The sequence below is a fragment of the Nilaparvata lugens genome, chromosome X (genome assembly GCF_014356525.2).
Source record: "Nilaparvata lugens isolate BPH chromosome X, ASM1435652v1, whole genome shotgun sequence".
Classification (NCBI taxonomy): domain Eukaryota; kingdom Metazoa; phylum Arthropoda; class Insecta; order Hemiptera; family Delphacidae; genus Nilaparvata; species Nilaparvata lugens.
This window is the reverse complement of record NC_052518.1, coordinates 24738297-24763593: the sequence shown is the minus strand read 5'-3', so window position 1 is coordinate 24763593 and position 25297 is coordinate 24738297. Positions and strand designations below refer to the sequence as shown.

Here is a 25297-nt window from a genome sequence, read left to right as displayed (position 1 = left end):
CGATAGTTCATATCTGAAAACATATTAAACTATAAGTTGGAATGATCAGCGTATATAATCAATTGTAAAATATTTACTTAGTTAGTAATTGACTCTTATCTATCCAAGACGGTTCACTAAAACCGAGCCACTTTACGAGATAACGCTTTCCAACTTTTTTTAATATTCTCTCTACAAGATAAACTTGCATTTCATCTAAAGTTAACTCTGATTTCTTTAATTCTTGTTCATAAAATTTACCTAAGATTTTTTCATATAGGTAAGAAATCACCTTGCTATGATTTCAACGAAGGCTATTTCAACAACCCCCACTCCTCCTACGCCTCTCACATGATCACACAGCATATCACATGACCAGTCTTTGTCAGCATCCAAATCTTGTTTCAATAATTCTGTATGACGTCATTTCTCAACTATCTTACTATAAATACCACTGCATTGATCTGCATTCGTTCAGTTTGATAGTGTCAACGGTGGAGTAAACATGGATACTTCTAAGGTGTTTAATGTGCATATGCTCTGTGGTAATAAAATCAAGCCTACCAATGAGCGGTTTGGTTTGTGGCTTCTATCAGAAAACTTGTGTGATGACAACCTTGTGACAGACATTGGAAATATTGATTACACTGCTGGAGAAGAACTGTTAGTGCAGGATGACTCAAATCTTGTGCCTATAACAGAACCTTTTTGTGACAATATAATGCTTGTGAAAATCTGTGCTTTGGATGATTGTGAGCCAATGGATAAGAGACGCTTCGTTCTAAAAAAGGATATATGTGGTGCATTCAACTTATATTTAAGAGCCAAATTCTCTAATATGGTGCCAGCTAATCATGGAGTCAAAGCAAAGCTGGCTTACCTATTGGACAGTGGAAGTGATATGTCTCAAAAGATTCTACAAGTGCTTGGTAAAGATGATTACAACGAGGTGAAACAAAAATACCAGGAACCAGTGGGGATACCTTACAAAGTGGAGCTTGCAGATGTCCCAATTGCTACATTGATAGAAGAACTACCGAGATTATTGGAGCAGCTGAGGAAGGAGCACTTCTATCTACTAGACTTGGGCATAACACAGGACTTTGCTGGAATATTCAACAAGAATGGAATGTGTGACTTTCTAACTACAAATCATTGTTTCTGTTTCCAAGGAGAATATAAAGAAGACTATAATATGATAGTAGATAACAATAAAACTGTTGGGATCGATTGCTTGACTTGGGTTAATAATAATGTGAGAGTAAAAATTTATAATAAGTTTATTTGTCAAATGACAAGCCCTGGTGTAAATAAGCAGCTAGGTAACCATATTGTAGACTTTATTGCCTGTCCAGATACAAGATTATGTGAAACCTTTACCTCTGACTTGGCTAAAATGCATGGTATTACACGTTTGCAAGCTACAATCTATAACTATAGTTTAACAAATAGAGACAATAGCAAAATCTTTGACCCTATTCAAGATAGCTTGTCACTCTTAAATGACAGTAGAAATTATTTCCAAAATGCCCCAATTTATTCTGTGTCCTTGGCTAAAATGTGGAGAAAACTGACAGATAATTTAAAAAATAGTTGTTGTTTGGTCTATAATGATCTTCTATAGTATGTTTACTGGGGTAATAGCAATACCAAGAAATTGACTGGAGTACAAGTAAAGCTCCCCACTGACCCACAACATAGAAATAAAATAATTTCTTATGTTATTTCTGCATTCAGTTTCAATTTACTACCTATAAATTATGTAGAGATTTTTGAGGATCCATCAAACAAAAATAATATCAGTTTCTCACAAAAGCGCACAAAGAGTGGCGAGACATATTTCTCCAAGTCAACCACAGTTTTCTCTACCATATCCAAAGTTGTTGACCTAGATGAGTTGGGCCTTGTAGCAACAGGTAACTTGATACCACAAGTCTTAAGAAAACGAGCAAACATAACTTGTAAGCTTCTCCCATACCCTGTTAAAGAGATACAGCCCTCGTCTCCTATCACAGTGCTATCAGCCAAGAAGCGTAAGCTAGAACTGGATGAAATTGATCTAAAACGGAGGAAAACTGAGTTTTTTGAAGCCACACAGTCATTTAGGGCACAGCATAAGCAGCTAGAAGAATTTGAGGGAGAAATAGAAAATTTGAGAGAGGAACTTGAGCCATATTTCCATTCACATTGGCGAAATTTTGATCTAAGTGGAGTGTACAATGTGACTGCATTTACTGTAAATAATAAAGGAAAATTTGCATATGTAGGTGTTTTAGGAGAAAAGGAAGGTTCGAAAAATGTTTACTTTGTAAAGGGGTGCCATAAAAATGTTTTTATTAATGCATACAATGCAAGAGAAGACCTTAAGAAAGAGGGTTATTTTGTAATCCCTTACACTGACAAAAAAGAAATTATTTGTCTACCAAGGGAAGAGAAAATTTGTGTAATTACAGTCAATGGTATGACAAGCTATAATGGTCATACATTTCCTAGAATAGAATCACTTAAGTTTCTGTCAGATGTATGGAAAAACTTGGAAGACACTCCCTTCACACAAAAAGAAGTGGAGCAGTATAATAACATCACAATGCTGGAAATTAAAGGGAAAGTAAAAGTAGGACAGTGTAAAAGATTAGAAGAGTTACCACAAGGTATAGAGTTAGTCATTATTGCAGTAAAAGAAGTGTACAATAGAAACAATACTCGGTATATTCTACAGTTTGAAAATCTGGAAGAATTGTATGTGTCAAACTATTGGTTAGAGGAGGAATTTGAGAGCTCTAACATTGATTTGAATTATAAAATTAGAATCAAGCTAGATGTTTTTAAATATACACCCAGTAGGAATAAGGAAAGAGTTACTTTCTGTATTTGATTTGTCCATAGATATGGTTTGATGTATGTATAATAATTTAAAAATAAAGAAAATTATTGTGACATTGACTGTTGACATTTACCTCTCCCCCCTTCTCCGCATTCCTCTCTCATTTTTTCTTTCCTGCTAAACGAGTGGGGGAGGAGGAGGACAAAGGAGGAGGAGGAGGACAAAGGAGGAGAACAAAGGACAATTTTTGTCCTCGGAGAAGAGGAAAATTGTCCTCGAGGGCAATTTTTGTCCTTGAAGGACAATTTTTGTCCTCGGAGAAGAGGAAAATTGTCCTCAGAGGGCAATTTTTGTCCTCGGAGGACAGTTTTTGTCCTCGGAGGGGAGGATTTTTGTCCTCGAAGGATAAAATTAAAGTAAAAATGAACTTACATGTGTTGATTTGACGAAATGACAGCTATCTCCTCGGCTATGCTTCTCTCAGCTCAGGTAGCTCCTCGACTGTGGTTGTCTCAGCTCAGGTATTGTCTCAGCTTAGCTAGCTCCCTGGCTATGCTTCTCTCGATGCAGGTATGTTTCCCTCACGAGAGCACAACTGCTTATGAGAGCGGAAACCGAGTTGTGAGGTGAGAAAATGCTGTGAAAAACAATGAAATATTTAATAACTGCAACCAAATATTAGAAATCAATAAGTAAGTGTTATTTCAAAAATATCAGAATGTAACGGATTATACTTACATACAATCAAATGTCAGCGTTGTGCTGCTGGTAAACCTCTGGGGAGTTGAGTACAGCACGCTCCAATTGCACACGCCCCCTCGTATGCTCTGTCTCACTCTTACAAGCCTGCAACAGACAGAGAAACGACTTGGTATAAAATCAGTTGCCTCAGAGGAAAATCACCATTTACGTTAGAGAAGAGTTAAGTGAGCTTATATACCCTACGTGAACTTCTCCCTAATCATCATCTACACAATGGATTCATCATCATCTTCAAGCTTCATCATAGCAGACAGCCCACCAACAGAGCAGCAGCTCAACTACTGGCAGCAGCAGCAGAAAGCTCGCAGCTCGGCTGCCACCTCTGCTGTCTCCGCTGGCTCCTCCTCCGCCTCACCCCTGAAGAGACAGGGAATCTTCGTTCAACGAGAGAGGGGTGAGGAGATCGTGATTCCGGACAGTCCTCTGCCACAATCTACACCGGCTACCTGGGCGCCGCGACGAGCGGTGCTGTCAACTCAACCCAGCAAGCAGCTGGTGAAGAGGAGGCTAGTTTTCGAGGACGAGGGCGTGCTCACTCAATCAAAGGTTAGCTTAAAGAAATATTATTATTATTATTGTATTAACATGTAATGTGCACAAAATCTTTATAAAATGTGAATTAGTTTTTTTAAAACTAATTTCCAATGGATAAAATCTTTTGTGCACATTACAAGTCATTACTGATTCTTATACTGTGAGCAAAGTCAAGACTGAGCTTGACTTCTAATTGTGCTATCAAAACAATCCGAACACAGATAAATTTTCATGATGGTTGCATTGAAATTTGGATAAAAATTCAAAATAAACATGTTTTAGTAATTTCGATAACAAATTCGAATATGTTGCATGAAAGATTATACTGAAACAATTCAATTATCTAGCAATTTGAATTGAGTTCAAGTAATCGGAGAATTTGCGAGTTATTACTTATATATCATTATTATTACTTACTATATCAAATTACTGATTCGAATAATACATTGTTATTTGAATTATGAAAAATCCGATCACATGCATAAACTGTTAATAATATTTCGTGTGAAACAAAATTATTGTTGATAAAAATGAGCATGTAATGAACTGAAATATTGATTCAAATAATACATTGTTATTTGAATTATGAAAAATCTGATCACATGCATAAACTGTTTATAATATTTCGTGTGAAACAAAATTATTGTTGATAAAAATGAGCATGTAATGAACTGAAATATTGATTCGAATAATACATTGTTATTTGAATTATGAAAAATCCGATCACATGCATAAACTGTTTATAATATTTCGTGTGAAACAAAATTATTGTTGATAAAAATGTGCATGTAATGAACTGAAATATTGATTTGAATAATACATTGTTATTTGAATTGAGTTCAAGTAATCGTAGAATTTCCGAGTTATTACTTACTTTCAGTTTTGAGTAGTGAATCTGTTGAGCAAGTTCTCTCTCTCTCTCTCTCGTATGATTTGATGATGAAAAATCTGAAACAAATAAGAGTCTAATGAAATATTTTTTCAACAGAAACGTGTGCCGGAAGAGGACAGCTCGATCGTGCCTCTCTTGAGGGAGGAGGAGGGAGTGGAGACAGAGGATGAGGACTTCCTGAGATTGTTGAATAGCCGCACCGAGAAGCCATGGACACCTCTCCGCGAGTTGGAAGAGGGGTTGCCATATCCGATATGTGATGTGAGAGAGGCGTCCAACCAGCACGGGTGGCGAATTGTGCTCAAAATCCGGGTACCCGGACTATGTACAACAGATGTTTATCTTCCAGAAAGATTTAGCCGGATTTTGAGCACGAAAGACATTGAAAATTTCAAATTAAAGTGCAAAACCTTATCTCTGTTTGTAAAGCATGTTAATGCTTTTATGACTGACATAAAAATTGTTAAATGCTAAATTAGCATTTAGCATTTTTTATGTCAGTGACCATCTAGCATTAACATGCTTTACATGTTAATATGTATGTGTCAGTAGTGTTCAATAAATAGTTTTTTTGTTATTCTATAAAAATTGTTCTCAATTCTCACCTGTTATACACAGTTCACTAGAAGTAGTAGTAAAACATGTACACAACCAGACATTCAGTCAGCACTATCCACTTTTATTATGAGAATGTCTTTTTATAGCTTGTTGTATGCACGTACAAGGGCGAGCGTCAGACACATCAGGCACAGCAGTCAAGGCCAACTTCAGTCAAAGGTCGGACATTGCTCCCTCACATCTGATTTAGCACGTGCTCATATCTGTATCTGCTTCCTCCTTTCAAATTGTGTTTGGCTTTTCAGATTTGCTATTTGAAAAGAATAATTCTTTTAATGAAAGAAAATTCTTTTCAAATAGCAAATCTGAAAAGGTGAATTCGATTTGAAAGGTGAATTCATTTCTAAATTAATAGAAAATTCAATTTTCTTTTAGATTAAGTTAGTGTAATGATTAATTAACTTTAGTTAATGTTCAACCATTGAGTTGAAAGGTAATGAAAAATGGTATGTAGGAGAAAGCAAACTCCAAGGAAACGAGGCAGAGGTATCTCAAGCTCTGCTGCCAGAGTACTTAAGGGGGCGGCGGGTGCTGCTACAGGTATTACTTCAACTATTTTAAATAAATTGATCGATATTACACCTGTGGAGATCCCAATAGCCCCTGGCTACCAGTATTGTGGCCCTGGCATGAAACTTGAAAAGCGATTAGCAAGAGGTGACCCGGGAATTAACAAACTTGACCAGGCTTGTAAGGCACACGATATAGCATATTCACAAAATAGTGATAATGCAAATCGATCAAAAGCTGACAGATCACTAGCGAACGCGGCGTGGGAGATTTTTAAAAATCTGAAAACTCCTCTTGCAGAGAGAGGACTCAGCTACCTAGTTACAAACGTGATGAAAGCTAAAAATTACTCTGGTGGTTCTTTGAGAAAGAAGAAGAAGAAGAAGAATGAGGGGAAAAGTTATAGTAATGATATTAGGCGCAAAGCTATAGCTCAGTTGAAAAAGCATATTGCAGGAAAAGGGTATTTTTTGAAGCCTTTTCCTAGTATTAGTGGGGGCAGAATTTTAATTCCACCCCTACCCCCACCATCATATGGTGTGAGTTTATTCCCCCAAGTTAAGAAACGAAGAACAACAACAAAGAAGAGTAGGAAGAAGACAAAGAAGAGTAGGAAGAAGTAAAAGACATGAATATTGAAGGGGAATTGAGTAATTATGATTTGATTGATTGGTCGAAATTATTACAGATTCAGCTAAGAGGTATATATATGCTAGATGCATTACCCAAAAAAATTCTAAAAAACGAGAATGCCATTGTGAATTTAGCAAGGGAAAGCGAGGATGGTACACATTGGGTTGCATATAAGAAAGTTGGCTCTAATGTTTGGTATTTTGATCCAATTGGAAATTTACAAACGCCATAGGAATTGGACAAATATTGGAAAAAAGAAAATGGAGTAAATATATTTTATAATGTTGAGCACATGCAACCATTAAATAGCGATTTTTGTGGTCATCTCACATTATTGTTTCTTGCAAATCAGTTGTAATTAAGTGTTTGTGCTGAACGCACACACACACACACACAAGATGGTTGTTATTACATTAAGATCTAACACAAGTAACCTCTATGAACATTTACAAGAAATTATAGAATTGGATAAAAATCGTGAATGGGAAATTGGATTGATTAATTTTTGTAGTTACAATAGTATTGCAAACATTAACAAAGGAACAAATTCCAGCTTCAAATATGGCGATAGATTAATTGAGTTGGATACGGGTGCATATGAACTTGAAGATATTATAAAATCTCTAAAGAATAAATTGAATATTGATGAGAAGAAGAATAAACTTATTATACGTGCAAACGCAAATACTATGAAGATTGAAATTCATTCTGATAAGCCTATTGATTTAACACGTTCTGATTCGATTGCTAAGATACTTGGTTTTGATAATGTTGTTTTGCAGCCAAATAAATGGCATTATTCTCAGCATTTGGTTAACATAACAAGCATTGGTAGTATTGTAGTTGAGTGTAATTTAGCATGTGGTAGTTACTCTGACGGAAAACAAAAACATATAATCTACAAATTTTTACCGAAGGTTCCTAGCGGCTATTTAATAAACGAAGTACTCCCTCCAATTATTCATGTACCTTTGAATACGCATCGAATTCAAACTATTAATGTAAAGGTAACGGACCAGAACGGATCGTTTATTGATTTCCGTGGAGATACAATTACAATTAGGTTACACATACGTGAAAAGTAATGGGTTATCTTGTTTTCAATCCACGTTCAAATAAGATGTGTACACGTGATGTCATTAGAGAGACGAACATGAGAGCGTCAACACCTAAAAACAAACGTGCTTTGTCGGCTAAAAGCGCAAGAATATTAGAAAAGTTGGGTTTTATAGTTGATTGGCGTCATGTACGACGCAGCAATTAGTGAAATTCTGGATGTGGAGACAGACCTTCAGTTTTATAATGATATTACTAAATTCCAATTTCATACTCATACAGTATATTCGGGACAGGAAATAAAAAACTCTGACGAGGCACGTATTGGCATAAATTCTTTAGATGTCTATTCTTTACCTTGCAAATCATTCATATTTATTGAGGGAACAGTTAGCTGTACAAAACCGGGAACAGACCCAGCCGATGCACCAGTTGCAGCAGACTATAAATTAAGCAGTAACATAATCGGCAACCTTTTTGATGAAATACGATATGAATTAGCAGGTCAGCAAATTTCTAAATCAAGATTGATTGGATTAACATCCACAATTAAAGCTATTCTAGTGAAGAATACGCTCGATAAAAACACATATCACTTGGCTGGTTTTGACAGAGCAGGATATGAGCTAACGGATAATAAATTCACTTTCTGTGTACCGCTCAAATTAATCCTCCCGTTTTTTGAAGATTTTCAAAGAATAATTTTAAATTTGAAACAGGATCTCGTCTTATTGAGGTCGCCAACAGATCTAAATTGTGTTGAGTCGGCAAGTGGAACAAACGTTAGTGTGAAAATTACAAAACTGCAATGGAGAATGCCCTACATAACTTTAGAAGATCATGTAAGACTGGAATTTTTGAGACTGCTCGATGCTGACACTCCACTGAAATTAGGTTTCCGACATTGGGAAATTTGTGAATTACCAAATTTGCAAAATTCACTTAACCATTCTTGGGCAGTTCGCACCACATCGAGTTTTGATAGTCCAAAATACGTTATAATTGCATTTCAAACTGATTGTAAGAATAAAATTAAAAAATCAATATCTAATTTCTATAGCTGCGGTATTTACAATGTTAAAGTATATTTGAACAGCGAGTATTATTCATATGAAAATCTGCTAGGTAAAAAGGAGGTATTATACCGCATGTTCCTGGATTTCGCTCCCTCGTATTATAATCATTCAATCAATAGCAAACTCGGAACAGAAATTGATTTTGAAACGTTTTGTGAATCAACACCGCTGATTGTTGTAGATTGTTCACACCAAGCAAGTCATTTGAAATCATCGACAGATATTCGTATTGAAATGGAATTTAATAGTGCAGTACCTGCAAATACTTCTGCCTATTGCGTTTTAATTAGCGATCGTGTGATGGAGTACACACCTCTGACGAGCATGGTGAAAGAAGTTCAGTAATTTGCGCACCGGCTATATAAGGTGTGCACTCTGTCAAATTTGGTTCATTATCAGTTTCACCTTTGAACAGACAACATGTCCTATTCTTTGTGTTCTGATATTTTGGACAAGCCACAAACTCGCTCTATTGGTATTCAGTGCAATCTTGATTGTGATAGTTTCTATTATGAAGCAAGGTGCAGTACACCAAAGCCGCTGCAGGTGGAGGAGGAGAAACGAGAAGAGGAGGGGAGGGAGAAAGACGAAGGATTCAATGAGCCCGCCAAAGATAAAGAAGTGCACAGGGAAGCGAGTGCGAAAATTGCTACAGTTGATCTTCACTGGTTTAAACAAGATTGTAATCAAATTATTGTGAAAGAACTTGCCATAATTGATCAGTTTAATAATTATATTGTATTCCATTTCAAATCACCATTTGCAAAGACAGAATTGAGTGCAAAATTGTATAACGATGTAACATGGTTAGAACGTCACTATCATAAAATAAAATGGGAAGATGGAGATTTAGAATACAGTGACTCATTAATACGTGATTACCTTGCAGGTTATGAGAAAATTTTCACAAAAGGAACTGAGAAAGCAAAGTTTTTAAGAAGATTACATACTAATGTTCAATGTATACCTGAGGATTTTCCAAAACCCGATTTCAGCTTTTTCACTAGTTCATGGTGTTATGCTGTATGTAACATTCATAAAAATAGACCACATTCTTGCTGTGCTTTATTCTCTGTGCAACATTATAATTCTTTGTTGTTTAAAAATATGTATCAAACAAATAATTTCTTGTGCGAAAACAATCGAATGCAAAGTATGAAAATGGCGCCGATGTACACGAATTCACAGAAAAGAAACTTTGCTCGTTATGGATTCTTCTACAACGGAAAAGAGATTCAGTGTGTTTATTGCATGCATGCATTGAGACTGCATAAAGCACGTACATGTTGTCTGTCGTCAATTAATGAAGAAAGGCCGCTTAATTACTCTATAATAGTACCTGCCTACACATAGTTTTCTTCATTCGCTCAACAACATGGATCCGACAAAGTGGTTAGCTGCCGACAACGAGTTGGAAGTGAGGTTAAAAGACTGTATTGATTGGTATGATGAATGCGAAATTGCTATTAAGAAATCATCTCGTGAAAATTATAGTTTGGCGAAACAATTAAAAGCTATTTTTCTAAGCACGGTTAATTTGAATGACATAAGAGACTATCTATGTTATTATCGTCCTCATAATTTGTGTATAGATAAGCTAATTAGAATTGAAGATGAAATTATGTATTGTTGTAGTGAAATGTGTAAATACACTTTTTCTATGTTGAAAACAAATTTTTCATTCAGATATTTCCTTGTGCATTTTGGTTTAGTTTCAGTCTAGACTTGATTGAGCAAGCACATATCGAAAAAGTTACGCCCACCTCATTTTGTTGTTAGCACGCGGGCTGCAATTAATTTTTGCTGTTAGCACGCGAGCTGCAATTAATTTTTTTAGAAGTGAGATACGCCCCCCTCACAGACATCTGTTACAGCTAAGTGCACCTCATGCCTTATCAATTAATTTTTTTTTTTAGAAGTGAGATACCCCTCACAGTGCACCTCCTACCTTATCAATTATAGTTCATAGCAATCAAGGACATGCAGTGTTTTAGCTTTGCAAAATTCAAAAAATTAACTCGGCTCTTGATGTCAATTTCATTTAATGAATTTGATTCAATTGCAAAGAATATTATATTTTCAACAGGATTCCAAGATGTTGATTTACCGTTAACAAAAACAGAAAATGTACACTTTCCGATTTTATCTGAGATTTTCGAATTGCTCGATATTCTAGACAGCGGCCATCTACATTATTGTAGTGCAAATGATTTGTCAACTATTGTTACAAATTCCGACGAACTTTGGAAATGCTTGCATGACATTGCAGATAAAAAATGTAAAAGAACAACTTAGATCATTGACCTCTCTCTGTTGAGATATGTCAGACATCAATAGAGCTTGATTTCCCCAAGTGAAATAGGTCTGAGGATATCTATACCTATTTTTGGATATGCTAGCTCATTCTAAATTTACTATAGATATTCTCGGAGAAACACTTAAACAATAACGCTTAAACAATTTTGATTGTACAAGTTTCAATGAATTCTCAATTGAATTCTCAATTCCACCTAGTCAGGTGGAAAGCAAACCATTATTATTAAGCATTAGATGTAGAAATATGCATTCACTTTAATTTGACAGCATAGATGTAAAGATAAGGATTCACTTTAATTTGACAGTATAGATGTAGTAATATGGATTCACTAGTACAGTATAGCAAAAAGGATTCACTTCAATCTCTCACCAAGGGAATTTTTCCCTCTCAAAGGGATTTTTTTCCCTCATCTAGCATTCACTTCAATCTGTCAGTATAGCATTACATGTAGAAATATGCATTCACTTTAATTTGACAGTATATATGTAGAAATATGCATTCACTTTAATTTGACAGTATAGATGTAGTAATATGGATTCACTTTAATTTGACAGCATTAGATGTAGTAATATGGATTCACTTTAATTTGACAGCGAATGGATTCACTTTAATCTGTCAGTAGAGATTTTTTCCCTCAAAGGGAAATTATTTTTTCCCTCACAGGGAAATTATTTTTTCCCTCACTGAGAGAGAGAGATCACTCTCTCCTTCTTCATCCCCCTCGTCCTCACTGGGGGGAGGGGAAGATTAGATTAGATTAGATAAGATAAGATTAGATTAGATAAGATAAGATAAGAGAGAGAGAGGGGGAGAGGGAAAAGGAGAAGGAGAGCGAGAGAGAGAAGGAGAAGGAGAGGGAGAGAGAGAGAGTGAGAGAGAGAGAGTGTGAGAGAGAGAGAGAGGGATGGAGGGGGGAAATCTATTTTTAGAACACCCCCCCACCCTCCGGGCGGTGGGAAGGGGAGGCGGGATGGACGAGGGGTGAGAGGGGGGAGGGGATTTCGAGCAAAAAAGCTTCCTTAAAGTCTTAGAATCCCTCTACTTACGCTCGTTCATAAGCTGACGTATGTCCGGTGTTATCCAGGGAGCTGGTCTCCTAGTTACCTTTTTGCTCCTCAACGGCACATGTTTATTGAACAGCTCGCACATAATTTGTTGGAATACTTCCAGCTTCTCATCAATAGTAGCAGCCATGACAACATGATGCCAAGGAACAGAGAAAAGGTCAGCAAACAACTCCGAGTAATTAATATTCTTATAATCACGGTATCTTATGATTCTTGCTTGTGACTTGGGGGCTTTCACAGCATAAATGCAATAAACCAGATCATGAGCTGAGAGACCCGGCACTGGCACCTGTCCATGACTCTTCACAGCATCAGCATCACAAACAGTGACAAGATCCAACAAAGTGTGGGAAGTGGCTGTGTGGTGTGTAGCCTGTAGCGGAAGTATTGTCATATTGCAAGTAAAAAATATTGTCTTTAGTTGTGTCAAGTCAAAAGTGTCACGTCCAAGCAAGTCTGTGTTAAAGTCACCCATAACAATGACATGACTGTAAGCCGGCATACACTGCAGGAGAGCGTCCTCGAATTCACACATATATCCTATGTGTGGAGGGCGGTAACAAACTCCAATCAACACTTTGGAATTCGCCGCAACTCTTTCAATAAACATAAACTCAGGCATGTTTGGTCTGGAATTGTCGGACTGAAATAAAACTTTGGCTTTCAAATCTTCCTTTGCAAAAACAACAACTCCCCCACCATTCTTATGAAGCCTATCATTCCTGAATATGCTAAAGTTATCAATGTGAATAGCGTTCTACGATATCGAAGGCTTCAGCCATGTTTCAGAGACCAACATCATATCACAGATCTGTGTGCCAAACAAATCACGGAATTCATCAATGTGACACTGCAGTGACTGCGCATTCACATGACATATTTTTTAAAAATTCTTGTGGGGCAAAAAAGCTTGTTCAATGAAGCCCTTTGTGCTTGGCGCGGCTGCACTATCATCTGGAGCTACACTCATGAGAATGATGACAAGACCAAGAGCCAGGGCACATGAAAGCAAGAGTCGAGCTAATCAATACATAGTTGATGTAATAAACGAAGGATTCAAACCACTCATACACACACGCACACACACATACATACGTTATTATAAAATTAACTGAGAAAAGTAAATCGCCAATCATAATGACAGAAGGTTCGAGCAGAAACTGAACTGTAATTTATATATAGATTATAAAAGCTGGATATAAGAGCTTGTCAACCATTACTAGCTTCAAAGCAGAAGATTCTTGACAAACTAAAGAATAAGAACGTGCTAATCAAGAACCCAACATGAGGAACAGGGAACAAAAACCATTGAGAAAAGATAACTGCCACAGAAATGATATTCCTAAGGGAATTGGTGGGCAAAATGAGAATAGATACATGGAGAAATGAGAGGGTATGACAGGAGGTGAGGAGGAAGGCGCTGAGTGAGGATGTAAAGCATCAATATGGTTAAAATATGGTTAATGGACAGGAGAGAAGGAAAACGGAGGAAAGGTAGACCGCGAATGATTTGGGAGAGCTACCTTGAAGGTCTGGGTCGAGAGAGAGGAAGTTCCATCAGGGAAATGAGAAGAATGGCTGAGGACCGGGAAGCGTGGAAGAGATAGGCCGAGGCTCGTACCCTTACGCTGTAACGGCAGAAGGGGAAAAGGAAAAGAAGAAGAAGAGGAAGAAGAAGTTGAGCCTGTGTACCAAATTTGAACATTTTTTGTCTATTAATTCTTAGAAAAGCTGAGAAAACGCAGATTTTGGACGTATCTTTGGATTTGTTTTCAAAATCCGTTCTCAGTGTTCTAGAAAAGAACTTGACATACCTGCCAAATTTGAAAGTAGATTTTTAGTTCTGTTCATGGTGAGTGATTGGATGAGTGAATATGAATGGATCTACGCTAATTCTCGTTTTTATACGTAGATAATATTATATGCTTGTAAGTTCGCTGGAACTAGGGATTCTGACGACTCTCTCAGCTGACTCTGTGACGACCATCAAACCTGAAATCATGTATAGGAGTATAGGATTTTTCATGTTTATTCTATACACATGATCTAAGGCAGTTCCCAACATTTCGTGTTTAGTGACCCACATTCGGATGCTTTCCAATTTTCGCAACCCACAAAATTGAAACAATGAATTAAAATATATTTCATTTTTTTCGCCTTCATTTGATGGAGGCGATCATCAAATTCATACGAAACTCACAAAAAATCCATTTATAATATTTTTTCTAAAATTAATTCTCAATGACTCAGTAGATTAACTTTTGCTCTCCACATTTTACATCTATTACAAAACATCTTGAGTTTCCAATCATGTGAGCTTTTTTTATTGCTTTGAAAATACTTTTTATATGAATAACCAATATCATGTTGACAATATAATTATATTCACTATATTGACGTTTCTATTGATCATTCTTCACCAGCTCTCCAGTATTGAATTCTTACCATACATGCATGGTGGCATCAAATGTTGCCATAATTATATTTTTGACCATGTAAGACTCTTGTTACCATATGTGCATGGTGGCATCAATTGATGCCATCATATATTTTTGTCTTTTTATAATTACAGGATCATTTTTTTTTAATTATTCTTCTATGTTTATATGCCTTGTTCTTAATTAGTAGAAGTTATTTTGTCTAAATTAAAAAAGTCATGCATAAAGAGGTTAATTTCATACCTGAATATGAAACTGTCTGTTGATTGGTCAATCGATGACCAATTGACATTGATCAGTTTTATTGGTCTCTTCCTTTGATCGGTCAATCGTTGGAATAGAAAATTGATGTAGCAAATGGCGAAAAAAATGTGTCTATATATGTTTTTTTCTAGTCTCTCGTCTAACCACAGGAATAATATAATATTGTAATGTTTAAAGTAATAATAATAATAATAAGAAGAAGAAGATTCCAATTTGTTGAAATCGGAAGTAATGCTGATGAATCAGTAAATTTATTCAATCCGAGTCTCATACCAAAACTCACCGGTTGGGAACAGCTGGTATAATAAAAGGTCCACACTGTGTGAAGTGCATAGTCATGGTAAATACTACTGTATCTAATCTTTCCTTGGGGAATGTTGTATGTAGTACTCAATCGAACCGCTAGATGGCAGAGCCTGTCATTCTTATCGACAATGACTTGATATCCGCTATTTGGATAACGATCCGAAAAAAAAAATATCTAGCATTCAAGATATGAGGAACCATTTATGCATTAGAAAATAAGTTTAGGTATATTTATAATATTCAATACAAGCATCTAACCCATGCTCCGCAAGGGTCCAATTAAAAACATGGCAAACTGGACCTACTGAAATCATGACGAATTTAAAATAGGCCTATAACATTTTATAGGTAAATTAAGAATCTACATGCAAAATTTGAAGTTGATGTCTATAAACCTATTTTTTCGTTTATTATATTATAGATATATTTTTTTGCTAGGGAATGCTAATTTAGTTTATTTTAAATCAAAACTGGTTCATCATTATATTCTCATTGCACTTGAATTTCATTTATTGATTATTGTTTCTACTAGTTCTAGATATTATATTGAAATATTTGGAAAGACAGAATACTAGTGTCTATCATTATTCTTCTTCGTTAAAAAAAACTGATGAAATTCCTCCAATCGAAAAAGATCTCCATGAGGCGAGCCAAGTTTATGAAATAGTGGGAAACAGAGGAGAGAGAAGGGATATAAGAGAAAAATGTTAACAAGACCAACCATCACTTAATAAATACTCATAGATTTTGAAACTAATAGTGTGAAAAGTATAATTATAAAATAACAACATTTTTTAAATAAATTTCCAGCAACTTCTGAAAACAATATCAGGAGAGTAGTCACCGTCCCCATTTTTACACCCCTCTTTCTTTCACCAAACATCACCTCACCTCCCCCCTCCCCACTATCAATTCATGTTGACAAGGTCACTAGATAAGGGGGCTCAAAATTTCTAGTCAACCCTCCCCCCACCATTTGAAAATGCTGGCTGCGCTACGTGTCCCAGATGCTATTGTCGCAATATGAACAGGCGTACGGCAAATTCAGGTAACCAATAAAATGCAATAATGGAATAAAATGATGCAGTATGCAGTGCAGGATGCTATAGATCACAATGATATAAATATGAACTATCTTGGAGAGCGAAATTGCACTGTAAACTTATTATATAGGTTTACTGTGTGGTGTTTATTATTATTATCATTGTCATTTTCATTCCATCACTTGAGGCTATTTACGTGATGCGTCTTGAATCAATCAATTTTGAACACCACTTCCTTGAACCTTTCAACAGATCAAGTTCGTTGGACAACAACATTTACCGACTCTTTCGTCCTTGTTAGAGAAAAAAGATAGGCTCTTAGTATAACACAACCTTAGTATGACAAAAGCTTAACAAGGCAAAGAATAAATATTTATGATCAGCTGATTATAGAAACTATGTTAGCTTTGAATTCACTTGTCCTTGGAAAAACATGTCAGCTTTACCAGTATTAGTACTTTCTTTGAAAAATTGCTCAGATTTATTTTTCTAAACTATTTTCAACCAATTTGAAAGATTTAATAGCAAGAGATGTATCAAGTTTTCAGTTGGCTTGAATCATGTGACCTAATACTGTAAAAGTCGAGAAAAATTTTTTTATGTTGCATGGAACTGCTCCAGTGTTAACTAGTGATTTTGTTAACTTTGTCAGGCCTGCAGAACCATGCAGAGGCTTGTGTGAACTCAACTCACTGAAGTTCATAAAACATCGAACCATCTTTTAATATCCTCTTGTTTACTGTTTTACACTACCAATTAAGGCAGCCGAACTTGTGTGTTTTTTGAAACTTTTTTCAGTTGTGCTAACCAAGTTGAGCACCGAGCTTTGCCATTGTTCAGTGTTTGAATTTATAGTCCGGATTTTACAGAGCGCTTGGAGCTCAAGCCTGTAGGCTAGCTAGCTTTAGAGATAAACTGAGAGTGCCATATTTCTTTTTAAATTTCTCAACAAATTCGTACGGGTTCGTACAGGTGGGCACAATCTTATTTATTCTATACCTTTCAATTATCACAGTATATCTTTCAATAAAGCACTTCAAAATCGATCAGCTTCTTATTCAAACTTGAAATTTTCAATTTGAAAACGATATAATTATGTTATACGAATAGGAAATCCAGTTGTGTCTAATGTTTATGAAAATTAGATAAATTATAAAAAGCAATTGAACATACTCCATGACTCATGCTTGAACTTGATATTCATTGAGAAGAACTATGAAAATGATATATATTATACGAATAGGAAATCCAGTAATGTCTAATGTTTATGAAAATTAGATAAATTATAAAAAACAATTGAACATACTGCACGACTCATGCTTGAACTTGATATTCATAGAAAAGAATAATCTGATAGAAGTCATCCATAACCTGCATTTACGAACGCAAAATATAAGATTAATCTAGATCTATGATGATAATAATAATACCTCCTAATTTGAGGGCTCAAGTCAAGGGTGCTGAGAACCGGGTCCAACTTCTACAAGCATATGGAAGACCATTATTTGTGTAGGGAACTGACCTTTGTATTCTCGAAATTAGCAGCACTCAGATCTGAGACTCAGGGATTTATACTGGCATGCCAAGATGGTGTTATAAACACATTGTCTTAACCTAGCAAGTCAATGAATTTGAATGTACCTGATATCGGCGGTATCAATGCACCTAATGCACCATAATGCACCTAAGACTGATGTATATCCTCTCAGCTTGTTCTGTGAAAGCAGCAGTGAGATAAATTCACAGGCATGATGCTGCCCTAAGAGACTTATCCTGGGTGTCACATGACACATCCCTACGGTATATACAGGTAGATAGGACACCGGTGCTGCCTTATATCCCCGGGGAGCCGGTGCTGTCTTATATCCCCAGGGAACCGGTGCTGCCTTATATCCCAGAGGAGATTGAGTCCGTTTTGGAGAATGAAAAGTGTCGAACTATTGGATTTATTAAACAAGTTTTATTCGCCACCCTCGCCACCACCAGGCTTTTGACAGCTACGAAGTCTGATGTTGTCTTTCTCGATAAAAGTACAAATGCAATACATGTCGTTTGATTCTCAGCACCAGCTGAATGTAATATTGTTTTTGAAGAAGAGGAAAAGCAGATCAAATACCAGGAATTATTGATGAAGCTGCGCAGGTTAAATATGACACAGTGGCTACTCTGTAAGACTGAATGTTCTTGGAGGGGTGCGCCCATCACTGCTTTCAATTTAAAATCAATTCCTTGTGAAAAGAGTCCCATTTCACCATACGGTAGATGCAGAAAGCAGTCATTTGGGCTCCCTCCGTCTAATAAGGACAAATGATTTGTGGATGACGGACATGGCATAACTACTTACCACATGGTTGTGCTAACTAATGTACACATGTTATGTGTACTCATATTTTTTTTTTTCAATCTGTATTTTTCTCAATTTAGTTTAATATAATATCAATTTTTATAATTTAGTTTATCGATTTTAAATTCAGCGAATTACGCCAGGCCCTCACAAACACAGGCTTAAGCCTACATGTGAGTCTCTCATAACGTAAGGGTGTATATAAATGTTATGTCATTAATTAGCATGCTACTCTTCCTTGGATAACATAAACTACATACAATAATACTTACATTACAAGATATTACTTGAAAATTGTCATTTAGAAACTTATGAGAGACAAAAACGTTCAAAACTAATTCAATGTTTTTTTGCACTGATTATTTGCACAGTATTTGATATAAATGTATTCCTTGAAGGCTTGTGTTGTATGTATCAATTTTGTATGAGAAGAACTTGGAGTGTATGTTGAAATGGAAGATATCATCGTATTGTTTTGTAATTAACGTTTCCAATATTGCATATTTATATTGTACACCTGAAGGAATAAAATCCTCCAACCTTCAATCGAGAAATTTCATCCATTTTCGATATCACGTGTTGATTCTGTAACAATATTCATCCGCCCTTTCATGTGCTTATACGATGTAATTTATGAGCTTCATAAGTGGTATTTAAACATTAATTTTGCTGGCGTTGATAATTGAATACATTGTATTTTTTTCTTAATGCAAAATTTTTATGTGAAGTAAATTCTAGTGCATAATTCTAGAACATTATAAGGCTTGATAATAATTGTCCGAGGACAATAAACGTTTGAAAGTGAAATTAAGTTTTCCTGCAGGCTGTTATAAGTGTTACAGTAAATTGTATGAAAGAGGCCCTGGTCTTCTTTTCGACACAGGCATGAATTTTAGATTGCAACTGTTAGCATTAGAGATTGAAGAGCAGAGATTGGGTGACGGTGGGATGGGTGCGGAGGGAGGTAAGGGGGGCCGTCTAGCGTTTGCCGGGTAATGGGCTGGTAATTACGCTCCGATTGCTGGTAATTTTCAATAATCAGACCCGGCGCCATAATCAGTCCCGGTAATTTGACAAAATGTGGTGCTCGCTGGTGTTGCCAGAGTTGAGTTCGAGACCTGCTACGGTTGAGACATGCCTGCCGATCACCGACTCCAGGATGACGGCAAAATCGCCCAGGTTGGCAACTGCCTAGCTAGCAACACCGCAACCGACCACAGCCACAAACCACAAACTGACATTGTACAAGTAAGTAATTGATAATATAAGTCGCAAACTAATTGTACAAGAAACTAACTGATAATCGGAAGTAGAAACTAATAATTGTACAAGCAAATAAATTATATAAATTATAGAAGGTAATGATCTATTAACCGTACGAGTATCAAACTGATAATATAAATCACAAATAAACTGATTGTACAGGTATCTTACTGGCTACTTATTGTACAAGAATGTAAAATGTAACTGATAATATAAATCACGAACTAATTATAAAAGTGAAAAACAAATAATATAAGTAGCAACAATAACTAAAGAGTTATGATACAAATTACAAACTAACTCTGCATTCTTATCGAACTAAAAGTAAAAAGTACCACCCGGTGATAGGCCTACAGCTGAACTGATGTTATGTGTATCAAAGTTTAGCCTTGCGTAGGGCCTACACCAGTGTGGTAACAGCGACCAAACAGCATGGCTTTATTCGCAGTGGCATGCGCCACGCTTCATATATCAACCACAAAGTTATCTCACAAGCAGCAAATGAATATTGCTATACAACTATACAACTCAAAATTCAACTTACCTGTGAAGCAAACATGGAACCTTTCGTACAAACAAAATATAAACACTAGCTGATAACCAAGGACCAAATTAACTGTACTACAAACTACTTTGAAGTTGTTCCTACTACACAAGTGAGGAACTGAAAAATAGCTTTGAAGTGATGATACAGGCTATATAATATGAGTGTAACGATCTAGCAATCAGAAGTGCAATGTAATGATCTATTTTGATATTCCCAAAAAAGCTTCATGAGCAACAAATTACTATTAATATCAACAACGTTATGAGATATGCAGCTAAGAGTAGCAATCACTAGCTTGACATTTTTTCTACTCATCAAAAATAATTGTTTTTTCAAGCAATAAACTAGCAAATAAATTTGTAATGAAAGAGGCCTTCCACTAGAATACAACTAATAATTAGAACTGTGAACCGGTGTTATTTATTAACTACAAACTACAACAAGAGAGTACAGAATGTACATACATTGAATACATAATTCTATATACATTGAAAACATAATGAACATACATTCTATAATACTCTCATCCTACAACCCAGCTATAGGAGCAAAAAATCGGCAATGAAAACCTATAAGAATATGATCAAACTGCATTAGTTTGTTAATTGGAATAAAATGGTTAGCTAGACCGATGTCACATAGTCTACCCACTTCAAACAAACTAGTTCTTACAATTTCAACTTGAAACAAAACCTTTTAATGCTACAATTAATACGAAAAATAAAATATTCCAATACTGTATTATGTTCTAAGTGAAAATTGAGCAATCATTGCAAATAGATTATATAAATCACAATCTACAAACTAACTTCAAAAGGAACATATAAATAACGATAGATAAGTTGGTTGCTTAAAGTTGAAACCCGTGGACTTCTACGAGTGGTCATTGGTTACAGTATTGATTTCTTCAAGTAACGTAACTCTGTCTCGTATGTGTATTTATGTACATGATTGAATTAAATTTATGTAATGTATTTATATTTTGTTATGTCATCACATTGAAAAAGCTTTGTTGTAAATGGAAGTAGTATTGTTATAAGTGGACTTGAAAATCATCTCGATGTTCTCATTGTTTGAAATCATTATTATTTTCATTTCATTGGTTGTTGCTTGGAGCTATAGCTGCTTTGTGAAGAAGCTCAGTTGGATATCAGCATAGCAGGCGATTCATCTGTTTGACTTGTTGGAAATCCGAGAAGACAGTAGCGACTGAGAATAGCCTTGGGTTCTCAAGCTGTGGGAATAGATGTTGATAGTAATAATGAATAAATAAATATATAAGTATTATCGGTCAGTGATCATTGCTGGTGTCATCTAACTTAGATCTTGTTTTTCATCGTGGGTTACTAACCCACGTCCTATTAGTTATTGCTATGTATTAGCCGAACACCATCAAGTCTTTATTATGCCTCCCTTTCTTATTCGCCTCCCTTATCTTCTCCCCCAACATCTTCTACTGTTGTTCAGCTCCTAGGTTTTGATATCCATTTTCTCCCTCACCTACTAATCATCCTTCTCCTCCATCTCCTTTAGATCTCCTCATGCTCCTTGTTAGGTTATCTTTCGTGTTTATTCCACAAGTTCCTTCTTCTGTTTTCTTTTCCCACAATTTCGTTCTCTCTAGCTTTTACTCCTTAATTTTCACTTTTTGTTTTCGATCTAAATTTTTCTATTTTCTAAATTCTTGTTCTTCCATTGTATAAATAAGTTGATGTTCCGTAACCGATGTATCAATGTCCAAACTCACATTCACCTCCTTTCGTCCTTCTTCATTTTTCACAACTTTACTCCATTCCCCATTGTTTTTTTCATTTTCTCTAATCGATTTGCTTCCTTATATTCTATTTACCCATTCAACTCATTCTATTTCATATCAACTTCCTCATTCTCCTTCTGCTTCTCCTATTATTCTACATCCTTTCTTTATTTTTTGTTATTTTCCTTGTCCCCTCACTGTTCGTTATCAAGACTTTTTATCTTCTGCTCTAATCCTTCTCCTTATTTTCCCTCCCAACTTGTTTTTGTTCTCACATCAATAAAAACCTTTATTCTATTCATCTTTGTCTTCCAGTAACTCACTTATATTTTATATCATAATATATCAATATTTTATATCATAAATTATCTCATACTCATTCTTCTACTCCATCTAAGTCTTCTTTTTATTCTTCTTCTCCATCATCATGATCATCTTCATCATCATCATCATCATCATCATCATCATCATCATCATCATCATAATCATAATCATAATCATAATCATAATCATAATCATAATCATCATCATAATCATAATCATCATCATCATCATCAATCATCATCATCATCTCATCATCATCATCATCTTCATCATCATCCTCATCATCATATATAATCATAATCATAATCATAATCATAATCATAATCATAATCATAATCATAATCATCATCATCATCATCATCATCATCATCATCATCATCATCATCATCAGTTCTTCTTCTTCTTCTTCTTCTTCTTCTTCTTCTTCTTCTTCTTCTTTTTTCTTCTTCTTCTTCTTCTCTTCTTCTTCTTCTTCTTCTTCGTCTTCTTCTTCTTCTCTTTTCTCTTTCTTCTTCTCTTCTTTTCTCTTCTTCTCTCTTCTTCTTCTCTTCTTCTTCTTTTTTCTTCTTCTTTCTTCTTCTTCTTCTTCTCTTCTTCTTCTTTTTTTTCTTCTTCTTCTTCTTCTTCTTCCTTCTTCTTCTATTCTTCTTCTTTCTTCTTCTTCTTCTTCTTTTCTTATTCTTCTTCTTATTCTTCTTCTTTTTTCTTCTTCTTCTTGTCTTCTTCTTCTTCTTCTTCTTCTTCTTTCTTCTTCTTTCTTCTTCTTCTTATTCTTCTTCTCTTCTTCTTCTTCTTCTTCTTCTTTTTTTTTTTCTTCTTCTTTCTTCTTGGACTGTGGATTCTGGGAGCATGGCATTGGCATTGGCGTGGCATCGCGTGTGTAGTTCTGTGCTCTGTGTGTTGTGTGTTGTGGCGCGGAATGCAACAACTGGCCGTCCGGCGGCTCTAGCCTACAGCGCAGGATGTGAAAAAAATTCAGGGAAATTTCTTTGAAAGTTTTCTTCCTGCCTGGGGCGCATAGTCCGTGTAATTACAGCGGGAACGGTAGCAGTCGAGTCTGTTATTAATGCCTCCTTGATTTATACCCTCCTCTTTCTCATCCTCTTATCCATGGGCTCATCCTTTTCTTCCATCTTCTTTTAACCTATCCTCTTCTCCTCCTTTTCTGTTCTCTTCCTTCTGAGCTCTGCTCAGGAATGACATTAAATTATATATACCGGAGCACAACGCAAAGCAGACCCTAGTGGTGGTCAGGGGGGGGGGACTCACCTGGCAGCTTTGTCTTTTATACGTGCAACGGTTTGTCAGCATGTCAGCAATGATTTTTTTCATGTTTCTCTCACGCAGGTTCTTCTTTTGAAGAAATATTTGATTCCTCATCTAATCTCTTTTTATTTCTAACGAAGGTCATTGCAAGAGTTGAATGAGTTTTATTAATCTGTTCTGTAAACATAATAAGTACACTTATAGTCATCATACAATGTAATAATAGATCTAAAAAGTGCTTAGGATTTTTAAATAGACAATATTATATGTTATCATACATAACATAATGCACACACAATTAAGTAATATGTCCATAGCCGCCACATGATATTCGAGAAAAAAAATCGATCTTCCCATTCAACAGAATAACTTTATAATATGCTACAACATGTTACAATAGAAATTGACAATATATTGGAAATCTTATTAAATTTGACAACTCTTGTTAATTAATGAATAATAATAATTTTTATTCCCATTAAGATGTGTACAAAAGAACAAAAAACAATATTATAAATAATAATATTAATGACACTGTATAGTTAAGTGATACAAAAGTCTGTACATATCTAATGTCGTGAAAAAAAACAAAAACAAAATATCACTTCTACACACACATACATCTGAAAGGGAATAATTAGGTACTACTGAGGCAAAGGCCAAAATGGGAGTCCCAGCACAAAAAAAAACCAGAAACACACTTTTAATTAAAAAAATTATTCAATTGAAATATGATTACAGGTTCAAATTTGATTGACTGTTACAATTGTTTGCATTACAGTGTTGTTTGTTTTCTTCGATTGATTTCTACAGATTTTGCGTATTTGGTGCCTAAAGAGATTGTACTCTAGCTTTGGACTATTTTATTTACTATTTCATTCTGCATAAACATTCACATTTTCAATGGGTACAATCAGAGAGTGTAGAATATGATATTCTATACATTCTATAACCTCTGCATAAGGTGCCGTTTAGCACGAACGAATAAACCTAGGGTGTTGAATTTCTTGAATATTGGAGACAAACATTCTGGTTTAAGGAGTTAACGATAAAATGCTTCCTACTGTTCACTGAAGTCTTGTACATATTTATCCAGCAACAAATCGCCTGAACTCACTTTGCATTGACTCAATTGATTGATAGGAGGTTTTCTATATCAGTCAAGGAAATAAATTAAGATTGGAGAATGAGATAGTATGGATCCACTTACCATTTAAGTATCTTGCTGATATATGTAATTCAAAATAAACAAGAATTTCAGAAATTATTTTGAAACTTATACATTTCCGTATACCGAGAAAATCTGAAGCCTACAAACCTAATTCAATCAATTTCATTCTGGGATGGATCATGACTTTTCGATAACTATCTGGTTTCAAGTTCAAATTTATAACAATCAAGTTCGATAGAAGTTTGAAAAAACGAATATAGAAAGACTAATAAGAATATATTTGATTGTGGCTGATGGTAAAAATGTT

At 35.4% G+C, this 25297-nt stretch overlaps 2 protein-coding genes across 2 annotated transcripts; one reads left to right on the top strand and one right to left on the bottom strand.

Annotated features, from left to right (window-relative positions):
• Positions 1 to 2793: 2793 nt before the first annotated feature.
• Positions 2794 to 5630, top strand: LOC120354923. The gene is made up of 2 exons (XM_039443056.1): positions 2794 to 4111; positions 5088 to 5630. The coding sequence occupies exons 1-2, from the start codon at positions 3779 to 3781 to the stop codon at positions 5463 to 5465; spliced, it is 711 nt and encodes a 236-aa protein (XP_039298990.1). The 5' UTR covers positions 2794 to 3778; the 3' UTR covers positions 5466 to 5630.
• Positions 5631 to 12239: 6609 nt separating this feature from the next.
• LOC111046452 lies at positions 12240 to 12662 on the bottom strand. Its single transcript, XM_022332007.2, has one exon. The coding sequence runs from the start codon at positions 12660 to 12662 to the stop codon at positions 12240 to 12242; it is 423 nt and encodes a 140-aa protein (XP_022187699.2).
• Positions 12663 to 25297: the final 12635 nt, after the last annotated feature.

Excerpts from the sequence above, each read along its gene's own strand:
- LOC111046452 (XM_022332007.2), bottom strand. The coding sequence starts at position 12,662 with ATGACAATACTTCCGCTACAGGCTACACACCACACAGCCACTTCCCAC.
- LOC120354923 (XM_039443056.1), top strand. The coding sequence starts at position 3,779 with ATGGATTCATCATCATCTTCAAGCTTCATCATAGCAGACAGCCCACCA. Across the intron at positions 4,112-5,087 it reads GCGTGCTCACTCAATCAAAG|AAACGTGTGCCGGAAGAGGA; the intron begins GTTAGCTTAAAG and ends TTTTTTCAACAG.